The sequence below is a fragment of the Cynoglossus semilaevis genome, chromosome 4 (assembly GCF_000523025.1).
Source record: "Cynoglossus semilaevis isolate Cse_v1.0 chromosome 4, Cse_v1.0, whole genome shotgun sequence".
Lineage (NCBI taxonomy): Eukaryota > Metazoa > Chordata > Actinopteri > Pleuronectiformes > Cynoglossidae > Cynoglossus > Cynoglossus semilaevis.
Window position 1 is genome coordinate 15,235,294 of NC_024310.1, and position 23,055 is coordinate 15,258,348.

Below are 23,055 nucleotides of genomic sequence, written 5' to 3' on the forward strand. Positions count from 1 at the left end.
CCCCCCGAAGGAACCCCTGCTAAGCCGGAGGGGGGAGCCGTGCCGCCCGGTCACCGACAGGACCTCCAGCCCGTTCGGACACAGCAGAGATCCGGCAGAAAAACAGCCATAGCCGCTCCTGCTCCACCAGAGCCTGGGCTGGAGGAGAGCAGAGCCGGGGAGAAACTGCAGGGAGGCCGCAGGAGAGAATCTCTGAGCGGGTCAGGATCTCATAAAGAATTTGATTTTTAATATGGACTAAAACAGTTTTATGCATTTAAATATAAATCTGATTAACTTTCGTTGCACAATATCTTAAACAAACGAACAAAGAATAAAAGAACAATTAGAAAATATCACTTTTTGAGATTGAAGGCTGTGGAGGAGTAGGTAGTGCAGTACACTTTCAGTTGGAGGGTTGTGGGGTCGATTCCAGGTCTTTGAAATGTACATGTGCATTTGTTAGCTAGGGAGATATGACTAGGTCTACACGCTAATATAATTGAAAAGGTGAGAACATATCAGATTTAGTCCAGTTGCTGCAGCAGGGGATAAATGAACATGAGATCGAATCCAGGGTTGCGCCCTGTCAGCGTGATGTCAGTGAGGGAGAGACGTGAAGGCCACAGTCAGGGATTGAACTCCAGGTCTGGATGCTCTGTACCTGGAATTGATGCAGTGTGTGGTCATAAAACAATGGACCAATCAGCATGTGGCAGGTGTGCTGGACTGCAGACACCTCAGGAATGTGTGAAATTCCGTGTGTGTGTGTGTATGTGTGTGTGCATGTGTTTGAGGTCCACTTTCAAGTGCAAGTCCGACTGGTCAAGTGATGGATGCAAAGTCAACAGTCACATACATACACATGCACAGATAGAGAAAGAGAGGGAGAGAGAGAGAGGGAGAGAGAGAGGGAGAGAGAGAGGGTCACAGAGTTTAGAATTAGATGCAAAAATCTGGACTGCCGTTGTGTTATGTATCTGAGTGTGTGTGGACGTGCGTGCAGTGTGTACACAGCAAGCTCAAAGAGGTTTTAAAACAGGCATGTTTGTAGGAGTGTGTGAAAAGTGGAGAGCTCTTCTGTATACGTTCACACAGACACAGGTTTTCAGTGTCTGAGGAACAATTAGTTTATGAATTTAAAATTTGAGAGCAATGAGATGCACAGTAGTACACTGGTAATAATGAATACCATTTTTATTATGAGATGTAGTAGTAATAATACTATTGTATACAGTAATACTCTCAGTAATGCTGCTGTCTCTTTGGTCTCCACCTCCTTCCTCCTCTGATCCTCTTTTACACTGCCCCTCCTTTCTCTCTGACAAGAAGACACTGCTCACCTCAGCATCTGCCCCTGCTTCTTCAGTCTGGAGGAGAGGTCTTTGTGTTCTCGTCTCTGATTGGTGTAGATGCAGACAGAGGCAGGATCAACGTGAACAGATGCTTAGTGTCCTTTGGAAGTAGAATAGAAAAATAGAGTTTTTGAGTGGAGGTAAAGAATAAGTGACACTTTGATGTCCTACACTGGGACTTTGAACCAGAGCAGCTGTGAGGATAAAAGAGGGTCTGTGAACTAGACACTTCAGATCATTGAAATCTGGAATAAAAACAACAACACCCTCGTCCCTTTTCTAATATTCCATTCTGTCTGTCTGTACAAGAGTGTTAACATCTTTAAACTGTAGGGTCTCACTGTGACAGTGTGTGTGTGTGTGTGAGTGTGTGTTCATTAGTGGGGCCTCCCTTGCATTTATAATACTCTCAGTATTAGTATATCACTGTGAGTAATGATTAAATCCTTTGCAGTACATCTGTATTCACATTAAGATTCCACTTTTAAATCACCTCACAGTCCAGACGTCAGTGTCCCCGTAGATAACACATGACTTGTTTGTTTATTTGTTACACCGATCAAATGTCAGCTCGTGTCAATGAAACCACGTCTGGATTAGTCTGGATTAGTCTGGATTAGCCAACAGACAGTATGATCCTGTTGAAAACATGTCCTAATAAGTCAACAGGAAGTTGGACATTAGATTGTGTAACACACACACACATTGCACACCAGTTACACAGAGCTGTGAAGGTAACCTGCTTTGATGCTGGTGTATGTTTGTGTGTGCATGTGTGTGTGTGTTGGGGGGCTGGAGTGTGTGTGTGGTCAGACCTAGTGTTGATTTGCTAATTAATTCAGTTCCCACATGGAGAACCCAAACGCAGGGACAGATCAGTTTACTGGTGGGACACATGAGTTGACCAGACCAGCACCATGACATGACATCATCCACCGTTTTAAAACAACAGCTTATTGATATACCGCAGTGGTTCTCAAACCATGGTATGTGTACTATGTTTGGTCTTTGGGTGAATGGATTATTGTTGGTCAGACTGGTGGTGGTATAAAATGGTATTAAAGTTTCTCATTTCTATGAGGAAATTAACGATGAATACTTTCTAATGCCTCCTTTGTGGTTATTTTCTTCGTTCTAAAAACTCTTCTTCTTCTTCTTTTTCTTCGTAGCCCTCAGGTCTGTGGAGAACAGTGTTGTGCCAGATGGACTGCGTCGTCGTCAACAAAACCTAAAAAATGCACCAAGCGTGAGTATTGTCATTGGTCACCCTCTGTTGTCCTCTACTGTCACTGCACGGTGGAGTCAGGTGGTGCTGGTTGGGGTTGAGTTTGTCGGAGATTGTGTGGTTGGTCAGAAAAAGTGTTCCGACATTTGTTTAATATAAATCCTTTAGATCTCGGCTCCTGAAAACCGACTTCATGAAGAGGTCGGCATATGGATTTATGCAAAGGCTTGTTCATATGATTCGTCTTTGTTCGGCTGCAGTTTTCATGTAGTAAAACAGGGAAAAGCAGCTGCAGACATGAAACCAAAACTGCTGCTGGTTGTCAGGAAACATGTGGAGCACAGAGACTTCTGGACCCAGTCCATGCACCACTCTGGTCTGGTATTCTGAAAAGGTAGAGTTCCTCGGTGGTGCTGCATTATGGTGTTAATGTCATCATTCCATCTTTCAGACTAATGTTAGTTAAAGAAAAAAGGTGATGTGGTTGGGGGACCCCTGATGTAGAGCATCTCCCTTTTTATATACGCCTGCAAAACAATGGACCAAGTCCGTTTTACCAGCCTTGTTCTGCTGGCCAAGGAACGGAATTGAACTTAAAGTATCTTCCACTGGTTGGTCTGTAATTTTTACAAATATTCATCCACCTACTTCTCAGTTGAATTGCTGTTTGAGTCGCTGCAGGAACAGCGGCTCAGACGTTTCATCATAATCAGGTGTATCTTCTTCAGGTCTTCTTCAAGCCCTCATGAGGCAAACTCTCCTGTGTGTACTAATAACTGAAGTTTACCTACAGTATTATAGTCTACAATAATTGGACCACATCACATGTGGGCCACTTTTTCATTATGTCCTGGCCCAATGAAAGCCAGCAGGTTTACACCATTGCCAGAAGTGTCCCACATCCATATGCAGTCTGGCAAGTGTCAGATTACCTTTGGCCTTGGAGACTCAGGTGGTCTTTGTTAAGACCACTTTGTTTAAATCCTCTCCATTTTGATCCCATAGATTTCATATTGAATGTGTTGAGTGTGTAATGTGGAATATGCACTGCAGGCTTCATATACATCAGCAGGTTGATGATACATCACCCATCAGTTCAAAGTGTGAACTGATGGAGGACGTCAGAATCCACATGCAGAGCAGGATTTACGACTTCTTCGGTGCATCTTCAGGGACTTCCTGTCAATCTGACCTGTATCAGACACCACTCACTGAAATCTGGTGCAGACCTGTTGCCTCGATGCCCGTTGGACTTCACACATCATAATATAAAGAAACTTAATTTTAGTCAGAAATTTACTATTTTCTACCTGCCTGCAGTAAAGGAGGCAAACCAACCCAACAGCCTGATATGGGAATTACAAACTTTGGTTTAATGTTCAAAAAACTGTTTATCTTCAGACGTTGTTGACTCCAACAAAATTCCAGATCAGGGTCTTATAAGTTGGTATTTTATTTAAATGTGTTAAAGTGTAACTGATTTTACCAGAGCTGCACAAAGAGAGAATTTAAGAACAAAAACGTTTCAGAAGCCACTGACTTTTTCAGACATGTATTGAACTCTGTGTAAATGTGTGAATTTGCGTATAAATGTAGTTTGAGGAGGCGGAGCTTCTCACACTCAGTGGTTCATTCAGTTCAGGATTAAAGGGCTGTGAATGTGCTGCGGGAACTCGTGAATGGAAACAGATTTACCCTCATGCATGCACACGTGCACATGCACACACACAAAATAAGTCCCATTGGTTTGAGCTCCTGCAGAGTAAAGCTTCACTGTTTGGTCACATTGTCCTGGTAAAAAATAAAACTCTGTACAAACACACACACACACACACACACAAAATAAAAAAAACAGAAGTGAAAAAGTGTAGAAGACTAAATACTTACATTTCAGCTGCTTAAGTGTTCATGTCTAAGATGGGTCTTCAATATGAAGTCGTGGACCTTTAGGGGGTCAGGGAAGGTGCAAGTCTGTGAATTAAAACAACATTATTTGGACATCTTAGTATTAGATAAAAATGGATAAGGCAGGTTTGTTCCTGGACGACTGAAAGTTACACCATTAAATACATTAATAGTTTATTAAATAATGACTTAAATGTCTCATTAATTATTTAAAATTTGAATTGAACTGATTGATTATGGATTAGACTAGATCAGCATTAGCTCTGACTTTGATGGGTGTGTTGGACAGATAAGATTCATTCATGATGTACTGCAGTACAGGACCATGAAATCATGTATTTTGTACAGTAAATAAATTGTTTTTGGAAATTATTTAATTATGTTTTTTTTCCTGATTTTGGTTTTTCTGAGGTTGGATTGCGTCAGAACAGGCATCCAAAGGAAATATTCTGACAAATGGACATGCCGACTACTGATGCTGTAACGACCCCTAGTGAAGGGATTTTTCTTCAAAGTCAGAAACAAAGCATTATCAAATCAAACCAAACTTGACATTTTTAACCAAACTTGAATGGTGATCTAAAACCATCCGAGTTTTTATTTTTATTTTTCTGAAAGAACATTGTAGTAGAGTTAGTAGAGTAGAGTAGAGTTCAGTCTTGAAATCGAGTGTCAAAGGACATGCTCCAGAAGTCTACAGAGAAGGAATGGTCTTGGACCGTATTTTTTGAAATGTAATATTTCTAAATTCTCTCCCTTGTTTTTCTCACACCTTCCTCCCTTTCCCCGTTCCCCCGTCCCCGCACCTTCCGTATCCTCCTACAGCCAGGTGTTTTCCTGGCTGCCATAATGGTGGCCTCTGTCGTTGGGGGAATCGCTGTGTTTGTCGCCGAGGTTTCCATGGATACCGCTGTGAGTTTTCCACAGTGACCGTGTCTCTGCCAGGACAACCGCTGACCTTCATTCCTCCAACCATCACAGCCCACCAACACCAGGCTCCTCCAAACCTGAGCTCCTCCCTGCAGAGCATAACCAAACTGACTCAGAGCAGCGTGACTCCGCCCACCCTCACCACAGTCTCCACCTCACTGAGTCCTTCACCTGAGACTTCCAGCCCAAACTTTGGTCCTGATCAGTCAGTAAACAATGGACTTCAGACTAATGTGTTTTTGGTAAATGAACAGAGAAGAATGGACCTGACAGACGATGAGGTCAAGATAAAGGTCACAGGTCACCGGCCTGAGTCTAACTCTGAGTTTATTGACCTTCAGCCCTGGGAAGTAGAGGGTGGAGACAAAAAGAAGGACACAGAGGTCACTGATAGAAGCCCAGGGTCTGAGACAAAGAACAGTCCAACTGAAAACCAGAATCCTTCAGGGTCTGAAGGTTCAGAAGATTTAAAGTCAGGAGGAGAAGGTATAATCCCTCAGTCTGACTCTATGGAGAGATTGGATCCAGACTCAGACTCTGATGTTAGTCCTGAGGTCAAGACTGAACACTATGGTGGGTCTGAATCTGAACATGAGCATTTTAAAACGGACCTCACATTAACAGTTAGAGGAAGTAAAAAGTTTCATGTTGATCAAAAAAGTTTGGATCCTGAGTCTCAGCCTGAAGAGGAGAAGGAGATAAGAGTAAGGACTGAGAGGACGAAAACAAAGGACCAAGGAACCAAAAGAGCGAAGAAGCAGCAGCTGAGGTAAGAACCTTCCTGTTAGTCACAGACCACAGTCTGATCTCATCTCATTCTCATACCTTACTGTAGCCGTGGAGTTTATGAAGCTCAGCTTCAATGGGGCTGTACTGGGGAGGGTTTTTCCACTGCTCATCTTCACCTGGAGTCAATGGAGCAGGCAGGGGGCAGTGTTTAGTGTAGAAGAACAAAGAGAAGCGTTTTATTTAAATAACAGGGGTTGAAATAAGCCTTACTTTTAACCACCACTGCAACAAAGAAACATTGGTCTCTTTGGCCTGATGCACTGGTCAGGAAGTCATGACATGTTTTATTACAGTGCAGCCCAACCACCTCACCTGACCTCAACCTGTGATCTCTGATTTAGAAACATTGTTTTATGTATTTATCTGAAGGCTTTAATAAGAGATTGGTCCAAGCTGAAGTTTTTAAGGCGGATTTACAAAATATTTTTTAATAATGTTGAGCACTGTTTTGCGGTAATGGAAAATTCCTAGAGACTGCAGTTGAGCTCCTCTTCACCTACTGAGAATTATGCCGTGCAGTTCTACTCTGAGACACTAGATGGCGATGGCGTGTTATTTGGTCTGTGAGTCCTGACAGACAGTCCAGAGCACCCATTATTTATTATGTGTTTATCTAATTATTCAACTAAAGTAAGTCACAAGATCAAGAAGATTCCATGATCTGCTTTATTTCTAATCTTCTTGACAAAGGTGGAGATGCCTCCACCCATGGCACAGAAACCTGCTGCACCTCCTCAACATGGGTGTGAGGTTTTCCACATCTCCTAATGTCACAGGTCACTGTGTTGCTGCTTTAAGAACTTTTCTTATTTTTCTCCTGGTCTAACTGGACTCTGAGCTGTGTCAGTCTGCTCAGAGTTAACACTCCATCTCCATCCAATCCTTGAACCCTGAGGTCAAAGGTGCTACAGGTCGAAAGGTCAGAGGCAGGGTCATGGTGGATGGTGGGAAGACAGGACACAGGGCACAGGGACGGAGATTTGGCAGGCATTCTAGAAAATATAGTTTTTATTCACACGTAGGCTGACTTGTAAGGTCAACACGGTGACAGCAAGAAGGTCAGTGATTCGATCCCCGACCTGCTGGTCTCTATGGAGTTCTCCTGCTCTCTGTGTCTGTGTGTGTGAGGGGGTGAGGGGTTGGAGAAGAGGTTGTTCACTCTGACCAGAACGACCAATGCTGTGAGTGTGAGTGTGTGTTGATTGTCCCTGCCTTTAACTGATGAGTGCCGTGGTCTCCTGTGACCTTGAGAATAACATTAATAATAACAACAATAATAATAATAGAGTATAAATATACTGCATACACATCATACCATCTGGTCATTAGTTCATCTGCTCTGTGATGTTTGATATCTGGTCCAAAGTTTAGTGAAGAAATGAGCAGTTGGGACATTTTGAGCAGAGCCACACAGACTGCAGGGCGTCTCTGACTGTGTGTGTGTGTTTGTTATCAGTGGTTGTAGATTTGTGTGCTTACTGTTCCGGATGCCTGTTTCTCATCAAATCTCTCATTAAGGACATATTAAATCCTGCTCGCACAAAGAAAAAACACAGTTGTCCTCACATCCTCCCACAGTTACAACATCCCCATCCTCTCACACACACACCACCCAGGAAGCTTGGTTTGTATATTTTTACCCTCATAAATATAATCAGTTATAAAGCAAACAATGTGATCTACACTAGGTTGATAGTTATAGGTTCATTCAAGTCCAACAGTAGACACGGAGAGTTCTATTTACTTTGGCCTACAGTGAACTTTTCTTTCTATAAACCCTGATAATTAAATATAATATATCTGGTGCAGGAATATCTGCTTCACTAAGATGGAATTTTTAAAGTGAAATCAAGGTTTTTAATGATCATTTCACTGATTTTTCAAAATAAAAGCTCTTCTTTCCGCAGTGTTGTAGCTCTGTATCTCTGGTGACCTCTAGAGGTCGCGAACACAGTTATATTAATATTAAAATGAAATGATGATGACCTCATCTCAAGATTCAGGCTAAAGTAGTTGCAACAAAGTATTTCTTCTGTACTGTACTGCAGGTCACGTACTCAAAGTATATTGGTACCTTTTACACTTTCAGTATCAAAATCTCAAGGATGCAAAAAAAAAACCCCAAAAAGTCAGCAGTGAGTGCTGCCTCAACATAGTCATTGTATATTAAGTACAGCTGTTATGTGTGTGTCATACACTGACTGACTGTGTATTTTGTATATTTTGTGTAACAGTCTGAGGGAGGCCCAGGCAGTTCTGCTGAGAAAGACCCTGTCCCAGAGAGGACGAGGAGACAGGATGGCTGCTCTGCTGCTGAAGCACATCGAGAAGGAGAGGAAGAAACTACACAGCATACTTCCAAACTCCAATTCATCATCTTCTTCATCATCATCATCAGTGAAAACCAGTGTCAGGAGTTTCCACACTCAGAAGGGACAGTACACCGTCCACATCACTGCCCCTAAAGGTCAGTTTGTAAAAAACATTTGCCTAATTTTACTATGGTACTGAAGAACTACAAAACCAAATATCAGGATGAAGATCTCAGGTCTTCAGGACAGACGGTCAGACACGGAACAGGTCAGAATCAACTCCAGGAGCACACAGGTGTGGTACACCTGAAGCAGGACACTTGTTTTATTTATCTATCCAATCAAAGTCTAGCTCTCACAGTTTAAATGTCCATTCAGTTTGTCCCATTCATTCCCATTGAAGCTGAGCTTCAACAGGGTGTAATTCACTCCCTCCAGGTGTGAGAAGAACCTGTGATCAGACTGTAGTCTGTGATCAACAGCTGGTTCATCAGGTTTTAGTCAATAAAACTGTAGAGATTTGACCTTTGATCTGAGGAGAGGACAGAGGAAGCCGATACAGCAATATCACTGCTGTGTCAGTGACATCACTGCTGTGTCAGTGACATCACTGCTGTGTCAGTGACATCACTGCTGTGTCAGTGACATCACTGCTGTCTCAGTCACTTTTTAAACAAACAAAAAAAAAACCAGAAAAACTGACAGAAAAAACAAACTAAAAACTCTCCAATAACCCCTGTTCTAAGGCCCATTAATCCTGTCTGCTGTAAGCAGAAATACTCGTCCCTGTGTACTTTGAGAGTGACAGCGTGTATATTTTTGTAATGTGTGTAATGTGTTTATGAAGCAGATATGAGAGCAGACTTTCTAATCCAGGCGGTGTTTTGTTCAAACACCTTTACCATGAGCTGTTGTGCTCTCTCTAACACATACCACTCCATGTGGGTCACTGTTTTCTATAACAACCAGCTGAGAGATAAAATGCACTCAGAGCTCATGTCTGTCAGACCCTCGCTGTGGTTTCTCACCAAAAACAAAGCAGCTATGATTTAATGTTGCGGGAATGCCCTGTGTGTGCATGTGTGCATGTGTGTGTGTGTGTCTGTGTGTGTGTGTGTGGCAGGGTAGATAAGGTAATTGTTAATACATTCCCATAGCTGAACCATGATCCCTGTGATTAGTCCAGTAAACAGTTCCTGTTATTGTCCGGTTCTGGATGGATTTCATCCATCTTCAGAAACTGACCGGAGATCAGTGCTTTAACGTGAAACATTGTTGAACTGAACAGAGTGGTACTGCAGCCAATGCAGGGTAAATACTGTACATTAGTACATTAGAGGGTCTGTTGCAGTATTTTTTAATCCTGTACTGCAGTCCTGCTGCAGTTCTGTGTCTGACGTTCACTGTTGTTTGATGAATAATAACAAAGATTATAAAGACGTCATCAAACTGGACTGTCCTATCAGATGACATTTTATAGATGTTCTGATGTCACAAGTTCTGAACATCTATAAAAGTCCACAGATCGTGGGGGGTGGGGCGTATTTCTTAACACCCCCCAAACAGGGAAATAGACCCACGTATGTCAACTATAGTTGGCTGCACGTTTCACAACATCAGTGGTTTAGGACTGACCCCTGACCCCTGACCCCTGACCCTTAAACCCACCTACTGTATATGATGTGACTGATGTTTTTGTCCTCAAAAATACATTCCTGTGGCTCAGTGAAGCTTCATACTAGAATCTATGTCTTTGAGTTTTCTAAGGTAGTAATAAAAAAAGAATCCTTTAACTTAAGGTCTTCTTTCTCATGATGAATGTTTATACTTACAGCATTGATCAGAAGTGTAGGCCTCTACATTTACTCTCGTCTCCCGTTGTCGCCTTTATCTGTTTGAAATATTTAAAGGAAACGTAGAGAAAAAGAAGATAGCCTGGTTTCAGCCTGGGTCACCAGACCCAGTTGTTGAAAATATGTTTCTGTTTTTTTTTTATTAGAAGGGAAGTTTTGAAGTAGAAAAGTGTCCACTGGCCTTAAATATTCATATTTGTAGTGTTTGATTATTGACTGACAGACACTGACGTTTTACAGTTTTATTTTTGTATGTGTCAAACAGAGGGCGCTGGTCCGACTCTGTGTGGATCACTTCACTTTATGAGCCGTGGATCATCTGAGAATTAGATTAGATTTGGATTCATGTTGCATCAGTCCTGGCACGTACTGTTGTAAGAGTGTGTTGACCATGTTTCTACTCTGCTCCACGGCTGCTGTTTATTGTTGTTTGGCCTCTCTCTTTATTTATTCTGTGTGTGTGTGTGTGTCTGGTATGGTTCCACTTGTGAGGACACTTTGTCCTTGTGGGGACATTAGTCAGTCCTCCAATGTTGAGGGAGTTGAAGATCTAGTTTGGAGTTAGGATCAGGATTGAGTCAGATTAGGGATAGAGTAAGGATTAGGATTTGACATGTACTGGTAAAAGTTAAGGTACTTTAGCAGCAGCGGTGTGTGTGTGTGTGTGTGTGTGTGTGTGTGTGAAGGGAAGTCAGGTCCATAACCAAACACAAACAAGTGTATTATGTATGATGTGATTAATAATTGTCTAATGTAAATATAGTTATTATTTTATATTGTGCACTTTTTAGCGTTTGTCAAGGAGAGGAAGAAGTGATTCTTTTTCAAAATAAAATACCAGGCAGGCCAGCCTCAATTTTAAAAGATTAAAACATTTTCATTGTTGGCCCAGCACCAAATCACCCATGGCCAGTTACTGGTCCACAGCCCAGTGGTTGGGAACCTTTGGGCTTGAGGATGAATTATGTCTATGTTAAGTGTTCACGAAACACACGAGGTAGTGTTTGTGTGTATGTCTGGGTGGGGGGAGATGAATGGGGGTGGGGGACTGTATTCCTTACTTGACCTTTGGTGAGGGTCTCCTCCCTGGAAACACGCAGCTCAGTCCTGAGTGTTGATGTTTTTCTCCTGTCCTGCGTTTGCTTGTGCCATGTTGTCGTATCTGAGAATAAACTCAGCTCATTGTTGAGAGTCAATTTACTGCTGTTTTGCATTAAGTCCAACCCTGGGGTCCATTCACTCCATGATACAATGGAGAAATTCAAAATCTGTGTTCAGCGGGGGGCGCAGGGGGGAGTAGTAGTTTATTTCCTCACAGAAATAATCTCACGCTCTTAGATTCAGGGTGACTCACACCTCCATAAGTGATCACTGTCTCTTGATTTCATTATAAGCATCCGTGGACCTGGACTTTACGACCCCATAGAGAAGGATCTGGATGTGCAGATTTCTTACAGTGCCACAGTGAAGCTCTGACACTTCTCTCTTCATTCATGAGATCATAACAGAACATCAGCTGTCGTTTTCTCATGAAAAGTTTAGTTTATTTCAGTGAATCTGTGATAAATGAGTCCCTCATTTTACCAACTTAATCTTTAGGGATTTTTTAGAGGTCTGCAAATCTTAACACATTAATAAGGAGTTAACACAAATGATGTTCCAACAACATACCCTGTTGATGTGTGAATGACACATACACCTTCTGTGAATTGACCCTCGGCCGACACATTGATCAGGGGAAACAGGCAGCAGTGAAGTGATGCAGCATTGACCTGTAGAGGGCAGAAACAGACAAGGGTCAAGTGTTTGCTTGATACCTGTTTTTGATGGGTGGATCTCAGAAAAGATCTATTATGATGTACCATACAGTCAACATGTGCCAAGTACACTGCCTCTTTAGGGTTTCAGTCAATATGCAATGATTTAAAGGCACTTTCGTATTGGCACAGCTCTGTAGGTGATAAGGTGATGTACAGTGTGTGTGTGTGTGTGTGTGTGATCTCAACCAAGTCCGTTTTAATAACAGGGCATTTCCATTGAAAAGACTGAAGAAGAACTGTTTCTTCACTGACTTATCGGAGCAGCTGGCAGCCGTCGTGGATCAGCACGTTTTTGAGTACAAGTAATTATAATTTGGGATTACATTATTATAATCAACTGATGGCCATAGTAATTCCACATGTTCAAGGACAGTTTGGATTTGTCCTGTGTGCGTGTGTGTGTTTTTGGTTATAGTAGAACATAAAACAAACAATAATTAGAAACCAATCTAAGGCTGAGACTGAGGTTAGGGATTAGGATTATAGTTAGATTAAGGTCAAGGTAAGAGTGAAGGTTAGTAGATATTTGCGGAGTATGTTCAATGTTAAGACAGGCCACTGGTTAGTGTGTGTGTGTGTGTGTGTTTTGAACATTCTTGAAATTCACACACACAGTCCAAGATGATTATTAATTTGCTGCCACTTTTAGCTCGACACCAGTTGCATCAGCTGCATCATCGTCATCATCATCATCGTCATCATAGAGAGGAGGAGCATTACTTTATTAAACTCGGTGACCTCGTCCTGGAGCCTGTCCTGAAAAAGCAATCTTCCTTTTTCATTTTTACAAAATTTAAAAAAGAGAAAATGTGAAGGAGTGGGGGAGGAGGAGGAAGCAGGGGAAGGGGGCGGAGAGGTGCAGAGGTAATTGAAAGCAGTGTGCAGGACTGGGCTGAGCTCCAAACTAAATGTTTAGCAGGGATCTCGTCCATCAGTCCTCAGTGAGAGAGAGAGAGTAAGAGAGAGTGAGAGAGTGAGAGAGAGAGAGAGGAGGAGAAACAGAGTAGACGTAGAGCTCGGGGAAGCAGCCCCTCGTTTTCTTCTTCTTACTTCCTTTTTTCCTGCTACTCTCGTTTTCACTCGACCCCAGAGAGAGAGAGAAAGTTGGAGAGGGGAGGAGGTGGCAGGGTGGGCGAGTGAGGTAGACTTAGGGTGGATTTAGAGGGCGAGGCTTGGACGATGCACTACACTCAGTGACTCCAACTTCAACCGTCGACATGCTGCAGCTTCCACTCTTCACTTTTGTTTCTGTCCTCCTTACTTTCATGTCTCCTCACCCAGCTGATGGACAGACGGCTACAGGAGGAGGACATGGTGGAGGAGGAGGAGGGGTGGAGACCATACAGGTGATGTTCACACCCACTATCTGCAAGGTGCGCTGCAACCAGGGCCGCTGTGTCAACTACTGCGAACGAGGCAACGTGACCACGCTGTACAGCAGCGACGCTGAAGGAGGAGGAGACGATGCAAGAGGAAGGAGAGACGGTTCACATGGACCAGGCTTCAGAGTCTGTAAGTCCGACCTTCACCTTGTCAAGGAAGCTTAGATGTTTTAGGGTTTTTTATGTCATACATAGGCAGAGCCAGCGCCCCCTAGGCTGAGATGATGGTGAAACTGAGGCTCAGTGGAGAAATGAGAAACAGCCCCTAAACCAAAGGCATCCACTGACGTCCCAGGAGTTTTTGATTCGCTGCTGCTTTAATTTGATTCTGTGATTTTGTTGTTTGTTCAGATTTGTCTTCATGAACTGACAAGTTCAGGGAACAACAAACAGAGCAGCTCCTCACAGAAGCTCAGGCTGAAGGTTTTCTGTTTGTTAATGCATTGTCTTAGACAACAGTTAGACAAGACACAATTAGAAAAACCTCTGGAAGTTGAATTGATCACAAATCATAAAAAACACTTTTGAATGACTGTGACTGTAGATCTACATACTTGAAAAGTGAGGTTTGTTTCAAATACCTGCCGGTCCTGGAATGATGTCACGACTGGTTCTACTCAGGTGTGTGTCTTCTTGAAAAAGCCTTTTGTTTCTGAAGCTAAACAACATAGCATCAGCGTCTTCCTTTACTGAGTGGCACTGGTTCTGAGGTGATGCGCTGCTCTGAGCTCCCTCCAGGAGATTTTAGTATCAATTCAGATCGTCACTGAGTCTGTGGATGAAAAATGGACAGGGCTGAAAACAACCTATGAAAACATCTGACCACGTGAAACATCTGAAGACTTCTGTAAAAATGTTTCACCTTAAATACATGTGAAATGTGTGAAGCTGCTCCAGCTGCGTCATGTATCCTGCCGCTCCTCCAACGTTGGCAGAGTCTGGAGTCAGAGTCGAAGCCAGTGAATAGTTGTGAAGCCTGAACTGATTCCAGGTCAGTGCTGGTTAAATCATTTCTGCTGGCAGCAGAGCTCTGAACTGTCCTCAGGCTGGACAAACGCTGGACCACACTGACAGAACCGGGCTTTGATCTGTTCTGTTTTTTTTTTTAATCCTCACCTGGTCTGTTACTGGGGCTCGTGTTTTCTCTGACAGCATCATGTTTGAAGGATGTTTACACTGTCGTTAGTTTCACCTGGAATCACCAGAGATCACCCCTCTCTCTATCCATCCATCCATCCATCCATCTTTTGCCCATCTCTGTCATCATACCACCATCTACCATGGTACTGACAAAGAGTCAGAGTCTGCTGTTTTCTTGTTCTGCCTCAGTTGCAGCCTTTAAAACTGACTCAGTGACTGATTCATCTGCACAGTGATGTCCACAGTTATAACCAGGTCTCAGTGTTTACACCCTGAAGCACATCTGCAACATCTGTGTCTGCAGAAATGCTTATTAAACAAAACATCTCTCGCTCTCTCTCACTGACTCTCTCACTGACTCTCTCTCACACACACACACACAAACAAACAGACCCGTGTTTTTCAGGAAAACAAAAAACTCAGATGGCTTCAGATCTAGTATTGTTTCCAGACACAGGTGTGGAGGTGACTGAGGTGTCAGGATGGTGGCGCTGCACCAGTCTGTGGGTTCACACTGAAGAAAGACTTTTACTTTAACAACATCATAAACAATATGAACAGCAGAGGCTTCACAGCTGCTGTCACTGCACTCGGTTAATGCTGCACTCATAAAATCCAAGGGTGAATTATTGCTCACTCACACACACACACACACACACACACACACACATGCCTGTAGATTGATATAAACAGACATGGTGTTAACACACATCATGCAGTAAATAATAAGCAGAGTGTAGTGTGTGAAGTGTCACAGCTGCAGCTTTCCTTCCTGCTGCTCAGACCTCTGGCTGGACCATTAGCTGAATTCTGGGTAACAATACACAACATCCTGTTGTGTCCAGCTCAAACAGGAAGTAGGAGGTGGCTGGCTGGTTCTGTCGGCACCAGATTCACTTTCACCACAGACATGATGGACTGTTAGCACTCAGAGGTCAAAGGTCACTCCAGACACGGACTTTTGATGTTGGTCAGACACAAGCTAAGGACCGAAGGCTTCATTTACAGCCTTGTGATGAACCACACTATGAAAGAAAGGGTTGATTTCTGCTATTACCTTACAGCAAGAAGGTCAATGGTTTGATCCCCTGCTCTAACTGGATGGTCTTTCTGTGCGTGTGTGTGTGTCTCCTGCAGTCCTCTGCCCTCTGCTCTGTAAGAACGGCGGTGTTTGCCTGCAGAAGGACCGCTGCCTCTGCCCCCCCAACTTCACCGGAAAGTTCTGTCAGATCCCAGTTGCCCCAGCCTCGGCCTCGGCCAGGCCAGCTGTTGCTCCACCAGCCTCATCCAATGAGATCTTCAAGCCTGTGGTTCTCGCCTCCTCTGCAGCCAATCAGGAAGTGACTCAGACAGAGTTTCTCCTGCCCCTGGGTCAGAACCAGGAGGTGGGGCAGCCAGGGGGTGAGTGGCACTGGTGCTTTTTAGGTCTGCAATTAGAGAAGGTGAAATCACATTTGACATATTTAGAAAATGTTCACGATTGAATGTAGTGATTGTCAAAGTCTTTTGTTCAATTATGTTTTATTAGAAATTACAATGTGTACAATATAGTTGGAGGAGTTTTATGCAGGGGTGGGCACAGTCTAAGATGATACAATTGTCAGAAACAATTTTGTGAACCACTGGTTTAAAGAAAGATTCTGTTGTGTGTCTGTGTGTGTGTGCAGCTCCTAGTCCTTCCATGGTGAAGGTCAGAGTGCAGCACCCCCCTGAGGCCAGTGTGAAGATCCACCAGGTGGTAAAGGTGAGAACATTAGGTCGTGTTTTCCTCATTCACATGCATAAAGAAAGTAGGACTCGGTGTAATCACATGTATGGTCTAATTGGACAGAGGTATATTGACCTTTGGGTTTGTCCACATCTGTCCAGGTGTCTGGACGCAGTCCTCCCCTGCAGACACTCTCCTTCTCCCCATCTTCTGGATCAGCAGGGGCTCCAGCGCCACCTGGTGTGGGTGTTCAGGCTCAGACAGTGAGGGGTGACGGCACGTACACAGAGCACTCTGGATTCAAGTACTGCTTCAGAGAGGTCAAAGACGGACAGGTGAGACACCACAGGGAACAGTCACTGCTACAACAGTGAATGCAAACAATGCCCTCCAGTGGTCAGGACTTAAAGCACAAATATCAGCATCATGGGGCGGGGTCTCCAAGTTCTGTAGTTTCTACTCCAGTCCAAAAAGATTGTGAATTAGGTCAATGTTCTCTCACACTGAGGGTTCCATGTGTGGTCCAACTGAACTGTTCATAAACATGTCAGGCTTTCAGTGTTAGCTGCAAAGAAAACTGAAGGAATAACAAGTTGTTGGCGATGGCTATTGTCACATCACCTCCTGTGTGTGTGTGTGTGTGTGTGTGTGTGTGTGTGCAGTGTAGTTCTCCATTACCTGGACTGAGGAGCAAAGAAATGTGCTGCAGAGGCCTTGGAAAGGGCTGGGGGATCACTGACTGTGTCCGCTGTCCTGAAAATACAGGTAACGCACACACACACACACACACACACACACACACACACACAGAATAATAATTCTCCTGCAGATGTGTTGGAAGTCTGACTAAGACACAAGGAATTCAGGCTGAATGAGACCTTTTCACAGACACAGTGTTACCTCACTCACTGACATTCATCATCAGACAGCGCTGTAGTGAAACCAAAGGTTAAAGACGGTCTTAAATGCTACAACAGTAATGATTTAACGACTTAACAAACCAAGTGAAAGACGCTGTAAATCCTTCTTCCTGCTCCACTTTCTAATGGTGAAAAACACTAAAACACACAGTTACCAACCAGGACAAACCAAACGGAGCTCAGAGGTAACCCTGAATCTGTTGAGACAAACATTAATAAGTGACTATTTGGAAGCTGAGGCTTTTGTGTTTGAAGATGATGAAGATGATGAAGATGCTGGTGAGTGAGGAGGGATCGTCACCTGTGTTTGATAGTCTTTAATCGTCACTCCCGTTAATTATTCTCAGGTCGAAGCAACAGCAGTTGTCTCTCTGGGTTTGAGCGAAGCAACGGAACACAGTGTGTTGGTGCGTGTGAACACACACACACACATACCTATATACATATATTGTGTGATTTTTGATGGTAAGATATCAGTTGTGATCATCATTAGTGGTTTAATCACCAAGTCACATGACACACATACATTTATTGTGTACTACTTTACTTTGTCCACAGTACTCTGAGTATAATGCAGTACCTGCAGTACAGCTGCAGTCCAAATGTCACTCAGATATTCCAGTCATATTCAGTTTTTCTTAAGTAACCTGTGTGTGTGTGTGCATCATGCATGTTGCACAAAATGTGTGTATGTGTGTGTGTAGATGTGAATGAGTGCCTCCAGCCGGGGCTGTGTGAGAACGGGATCTGTGTGAACACCAGGGGGAGCTATAGCTGTGTGTGTAAGGCGGGGTTCATCCTCGATGCCTCACACGGAATCTGCATTTGTAAGTAACACACACACACACACACAAACTCACTCTCCAGTACTGAGGAATAACGCAGACTCCAGGTCAGAACTTCCTGAATCCATCTGAGCTCAGATGGTTCCAGAAGGTGGCTCACCTCAAAACTCCCTCTACTGGTCGCTGTTTGAGTTACAGCCCACAGAGCCCTTGGTTCTGCTGAGTTTCACTGCATCTACAGTAGATGCTCAGATGGTCTGTGTGAAGTCTGAAGGGAGTCTGCTTATTCTGACCGGCATCACTGAGAAGGTGGAGGTGTGTGGTGTCTGCTGCAGCCTGGATGCTGGGTCATCAAATCAGCCATTAATCACAGCCTGACGCTTGTTGTTTGTCTCTGCCTCGTGTGCCTTTGATGATTGTGTGTTCAGGTTCAAGAAACTTTAACTCAATTTGGACAACTCAACAGGTTATCCTGGAAAGGGGGGAGTCCCAAAGTGGGGGGCAGGCCCCAGTAAGGGCCAAAGACCTGTTTCAGTGTGGGTGGGGGACCTGGCAAATCAGGTTCAATTTCAATATTTTCTGGTGCAGTTGTTGGATAGTTGCAATTGTATTTATGTTTTGCAATGAGAAAAGCAGTTTTGTATTTAAAATAAAGTTTAGTGAGAATTTAAATTAAAAGCTGTGAAAGTGTTCACATGGGGGAAGGGAGGGAAGGGGAGGGGAGGGCGCTACAGAAAAACAGTGTTGGAACCACTGCTGTAAGGCATGAAAGCAGTGCTGTGTTTTTTTGAATGTCCTCATTGTTTCATAAAAGCCCTTTGTTTGTCCAGGACGTCCTGGTTCAACATGTGGTTTTCAACTATTTTTTTGTTTGTCATCAGCTGCTGTCTGTCTGTTTCTCCTCTGCCTTCATCTCATGTTGTTTGAGGGAAAACAACAAAACAAAGCACCTGAATGCCAGGTTTGAATTAATGTGCAAAACACCAAACCAGCGTTAAACCAAAACAGACATGTAACGTGATGTTTGCATCACGAGGAGAGAAGATTTCTTTGGAAACTAAAGCCGTGAAATTGCCCACAGCTGGAGGCTTTAAAATATCCTGTATCACTGCAGAGCAGATTCCCCTCTGCTTTTCTGTTGGTTTACAGCACAACTCCTGAAGTGTCCACTGTGACACCAACAGAACCACTGAGCTGTGAGTCACCACTGAACTCACATGCTTTTTTTTATTACATAACATATGGCATTAGTGACGTCTGGATCAGTAGTGTTGACCAGTGTTGTATGAAAACACAACTGACATTCATTCACATGCTGCAAATAACAGCAACATCAGAGGAAACCAACAGCTCCAGTGAAGGAGCGACGTTTCTGTCTCAGAGGTCATATCACCTCTCCTCAGCGTCTACATGAATGATTGATCATCCTGCTTCACAATATAAAGGCTGTATGTGTATGCAGATGACATCATCAGTCATTTATTTAAAACCTCACTCACAACGACCAGTGTTTCAGCCAATGAAACATGTGGGTTGATGTTTTTCCATATTAGGATCATCCACCAACATCGTTTTTGTCGTAGTAGATCAACTGAAAACAACCAAAAAAACCCTAAAAAAGAATTTAAGTTTGTTTGTCCCTTGACTTTGTCTGTTTCACAGACGTGTGTCAAAGCTGTCAGACTGCTGTCCATTCTGCACCTGCTTGAGTTTCCACTGAGGCTGTTGTCTTTGAATGTCTGTCAGTGAATGGACCTGCGAACAGCATGTGCTGCTGACGCTGCATGTGACGCTGCACACCACTAAAATCCCAGACTGCCAACAGCATTTGTCTGAACTCCTGTTCTGTCCCTCTGTGTGTGTCCTCTACCAGCCCAGACTGTGATATCAGAGGAGAAGGGTCAGTGCCACCGTGTCCTGGGGTCCGGTCAGGGTCCCAACTCCTGCTCTTTGCCAATCCTTAGGAACATCACCAAACAAATATGCTGCTGCAGTCGAGTGGGCAAAGCCTGGGGCACTGACTGTCAGAGGTGTCCGTACTTTGGCTCAGGTTGGTCACATGACGATGAATGACGTATAGACCTGACGTTGGTTCTGGGGGGTCAGGCGAAGTTCCCTTTTTTCACACTGGATTTCAACAACCTTGTCCCGTATCTACTGTCTCTTTTCTTCACCTGTTGTTTTGTCCTCCAGTGGCCTTTAAGGAGATCTGTCCAGCTGGTCCTGGGTACCATTACTCACTCTCTGCACTGCAGTTTAACCAGAGGGCGAACGAACAGCTGGGGAATCGAGGAGCATCATTGTTGACCCCAAACAACCAGGACGGCCAGGGTAGATACAGACAACACTGTGTGATGTGGCTGGTGATGATGATGATGATGATGAAGCTAGAGATGTGAACCTATCATCTGTCCTTCATATGACGGTTGACACTTGATCCACTACTGTCTCCTCTGTCTCTAATGTCCACTCAGACCACCACTGTCTCAAAAGTTGCCCCCTGGTGTTGACTCAGTGAACTTTCATGTATTTCTATAGAATCTCCTGGATTCACAGAGGGAGGAGCCTCCAGACCCAAGCAGCCCCCCTCTTCCTCTGGAGGGATTGTAGATGGATTAAGTAACACAGCTGGCAGCACCAGCTCAGGATCAGTTGGTACCAGTGGAACCCAGACCAGGCCAGGTCCAGCCCAGTCTCAGCTGCGTCCCCCTTTGGCTCCTCACATCAATCCACCCACCAGCTTTCCCTCCAACAGGTCAGGAACAAGAACTCAGGACAAATCTCCAACTCCAGGCAGAACAGGGTCTCAGCAGAACCAACCAGTGTCAGTGCCATCTTCCACAACACACCTGAGGCCACAGTCTCCGCCCACTAGAGCCCAAGGTACCAAGCAGTGTTAGGATCCTAGCAGTTCAACAAGGGGTTCAAAATGAGATCCCCGAGAATTCTGTGCGATGGTTGTGCTCTTTGTTTGGAACAGGAGGTGGAACCTCATCTGTGTCTCAGCCGGTTCCTCCTTCAGCCAGAGGAGACTCTCTGCCTGCTCCAGCTCAGCCACACAGGCATGACCCCGGGTCCAGACTGAGTGAAGAGCTGCGACCTCTGCCCAACAGACCGGCTCTGAGCCCAACAACCAGACCTACCAGGCTCCAGAGTTAGCACACACACACACACACACACATATCCATCTTTAGGATTTAGTAGTAAACATTCATTTCCATTTAACACCCCTTTAAAGAGGAAATTGTGTGTGTGTCCCTGCAGCAAGGCAAAGTGTGTGTGACAGCCGACCTGGTGTGTGTGGTCGTGGCCGTTGTGTGGATCAGGCAGATGGTAAACACACCTGTGTGTGTGACCAAGGATTCAAGCCCAACACACAACGCACATCCTGCCAAGGTGAACACACACACACCAACACTTGTACACAGATTATGGGTTCATAATACACACGTTTTATTACGTCTGTGTGTGACTGTGTGTGATGGTAGATGTGAATGAGTGTGCACAGTCTCCCAGTGTGTGTTCAGTGGGAGAATGTGCCAACACCATTGGAAGCTACAGGTGTGTGTGTCCGGCTGGATACAGGAGCAACAGCCAGCAGACCAGTTGTCAAGGTGACAGACGACTTAAACTGTTGTGACGTTGTTGTGTGTGGTAGTAAAACAACAGGACCAGCTGTGTGATCCACTCTTCTCCCTGTGTGTGTGTGTGTGTGTGTGTGTGTGTACCTGATTCTGTGCCTCTGCAGACGTGGACGAGTGTGAGCTGACACCCTGCAGGAATGGTCGATGTGAAAACACAGCCGGCAGCTACAGGTGCCTCTGTCGCCCTGGTTACCAGCTGGTCGGCAGCACCTGCACAGGTCAACATCTGACCGCAGTATTTCTACACTACACTTACAGTTAATATCTATGGAATGAAATATTCTCGTTGGTGTAATCTGTGTGTGTGTGTTTCAGATGTGGATGAGTGTGTTGACCCCCTGCAGTGTCCAGGTCAGGAGTGTATCAACAGTCAGGGGTCATACAGGTGCAGGTCATGTCAGCCTGGATACACACTCACCAACAGACGCTGCACAGGTAACAACGTGTCTGTGTGTGTGTGTGCGCGTGCTGGTATTATTACCAACCAACATTCATTTCAGGAAACAGAGCAGTGGCGACAAAGTCATGTTTATCAAACAAATATTTTATCGCAGACGTAGACGAGTGTCGTCAGGCTCCCTGTTCCAATAGTCATTGTGAAAACACACCTGGAAGCTACCGCTGTGTGTGTCACCATGGTTACAGGCTCCAGAACAACACCTGCACAGGTAACAGCAGTGACATCATTCAGTAGTTCTGTCATACACACAGGTACACACAGGTACACAGAGGTACACACAGGTACACACAGGTACATACATGTACACACAGGTACACACAGGTACATACATGTACACACAGGTACACACAGGTACACAGAGGTACACACAGGTACACACAGGTACATACAGGTACACACAGGTACACACAGGTACACAGAGGTACACACAGGTACACACAGGTACACAGAGGTACACACAGGTACACACAGGTACATACATGTACACACAGGTACACACAGGTACATACATGTACACACAGGTACACACAGGTACATACAGGTACACACAGGTACACACAGGTACACACAGGTCACAGGTCACCATGACGCATCCACTAAAGTACTGATGCAGGTCAAAACTAATGTTATGTGTGTGTGTGTGTGTGTGTGTGTGTGTCAGACATTGATGAGTGTAGAGAACCGTCCCAGTGTCCTGGTCAGATGTGTGTGAACTCTGTGGGTTCATACAGATGTGTTTCCTGTCGACCAGGATATAAACTGAGGAACAGACAGTGTACAGGTAACCAGTCACACTGAATAATACAGAATAATAAATACTCCCCTCCGCCCCCCTGAAACACACACAC

The 23,055-nt window shown here is 44.4% G+C and overlaps 1 protein-coding gene across 2 annotated transcripts in view; it reads left to right on the forward strand.

Moving 5' to 3' along the window:
* The window catches only part of ltbp4 (latent transforming growth factor beta binding protein 4), a 31,599-nt gene that overhangs the window by 219 nt on the left and 8,325 nt on the right, over positions 1 to 23,055 (forward strand). For both annotated transcript variants that reach the window (XM_025054863.1, XM_025054864.1), the window contains exons 2-22: positions 9 to 200; positions 2,504 to 2,580; positions 5,290 to 6,163; positions 8,418 to 8,650; positions 13,450 to 13,680; positions 15,828 to 16,091; positions 16,358 to 16,434; positions 16,560 to 16,733; positions 17,061 to 17,163; positions 17,666 to 17,725; positions 18,023 to 18,145; positions 19,977 to 20,153; positions 20,297 to 20,434; positions 20,642 to 20,986; positions 21,084 to 21,257; positions 21,368 to 21,499; positions 21,592 to 21,717; positions 21,852 to 21,965; positions 22,063 to 22,182; positions 22,302 to 22,415; positions 22,869 to 22,988. In XM_025054863.1, the coding sequence (XP_024910631.1) occupies positions 9 to 200; positions 2,504 to 2,580; positions 5,290 to 6,163; positions 8,418 to 8,650; positions 13,450 to 13,680; positions 15,828 to 16,091; positions 16,358 to 16,434; positions 16,560 to 16,733; positions 17,061 to 17,163; positions 17,666 to 17,725; positions 18,023 to 18,145; positions 19,977 to 20,153; positions 20,297 to 20,434; positions 20,642 to 20,986; positions 21,084 to 21,257; positions 21,368 to 21,499; positions 21,592 to 21,717; positions 21,852 to 21,965; positions 22,063 to 22,182; positions 22,302 to 22,415; positions 22,869 to 22,988 (3,968 nt within the window). The remainder of the gene's footprint in view (positions 1 to 8; positions 201 to 2,503; positions 2,581 to 5,289; positions 6,164 to 8,417; positions 8,651 to 13,449; positions 13,681 to 15,827; positions 16,092 to 16,357; positions 16,435 to 16,559; positions 16,734 to 17,060; positions 17,164 to 17,665; positions 17,726 to 18,022; positions 18,146 to 19,976; positions 20,154 to 20,296; positions 20,435 to 20,641; positions 20,987 to 21,083; positions 21,258 to 21,367; positions 21,500 to 21,591; positions 21,718 to 21,851; positions 21,966 to 22,062; positions 22,183 to 22,301; positions 22,416 to 22,868; positions 22,989 to 23,055) is intronic.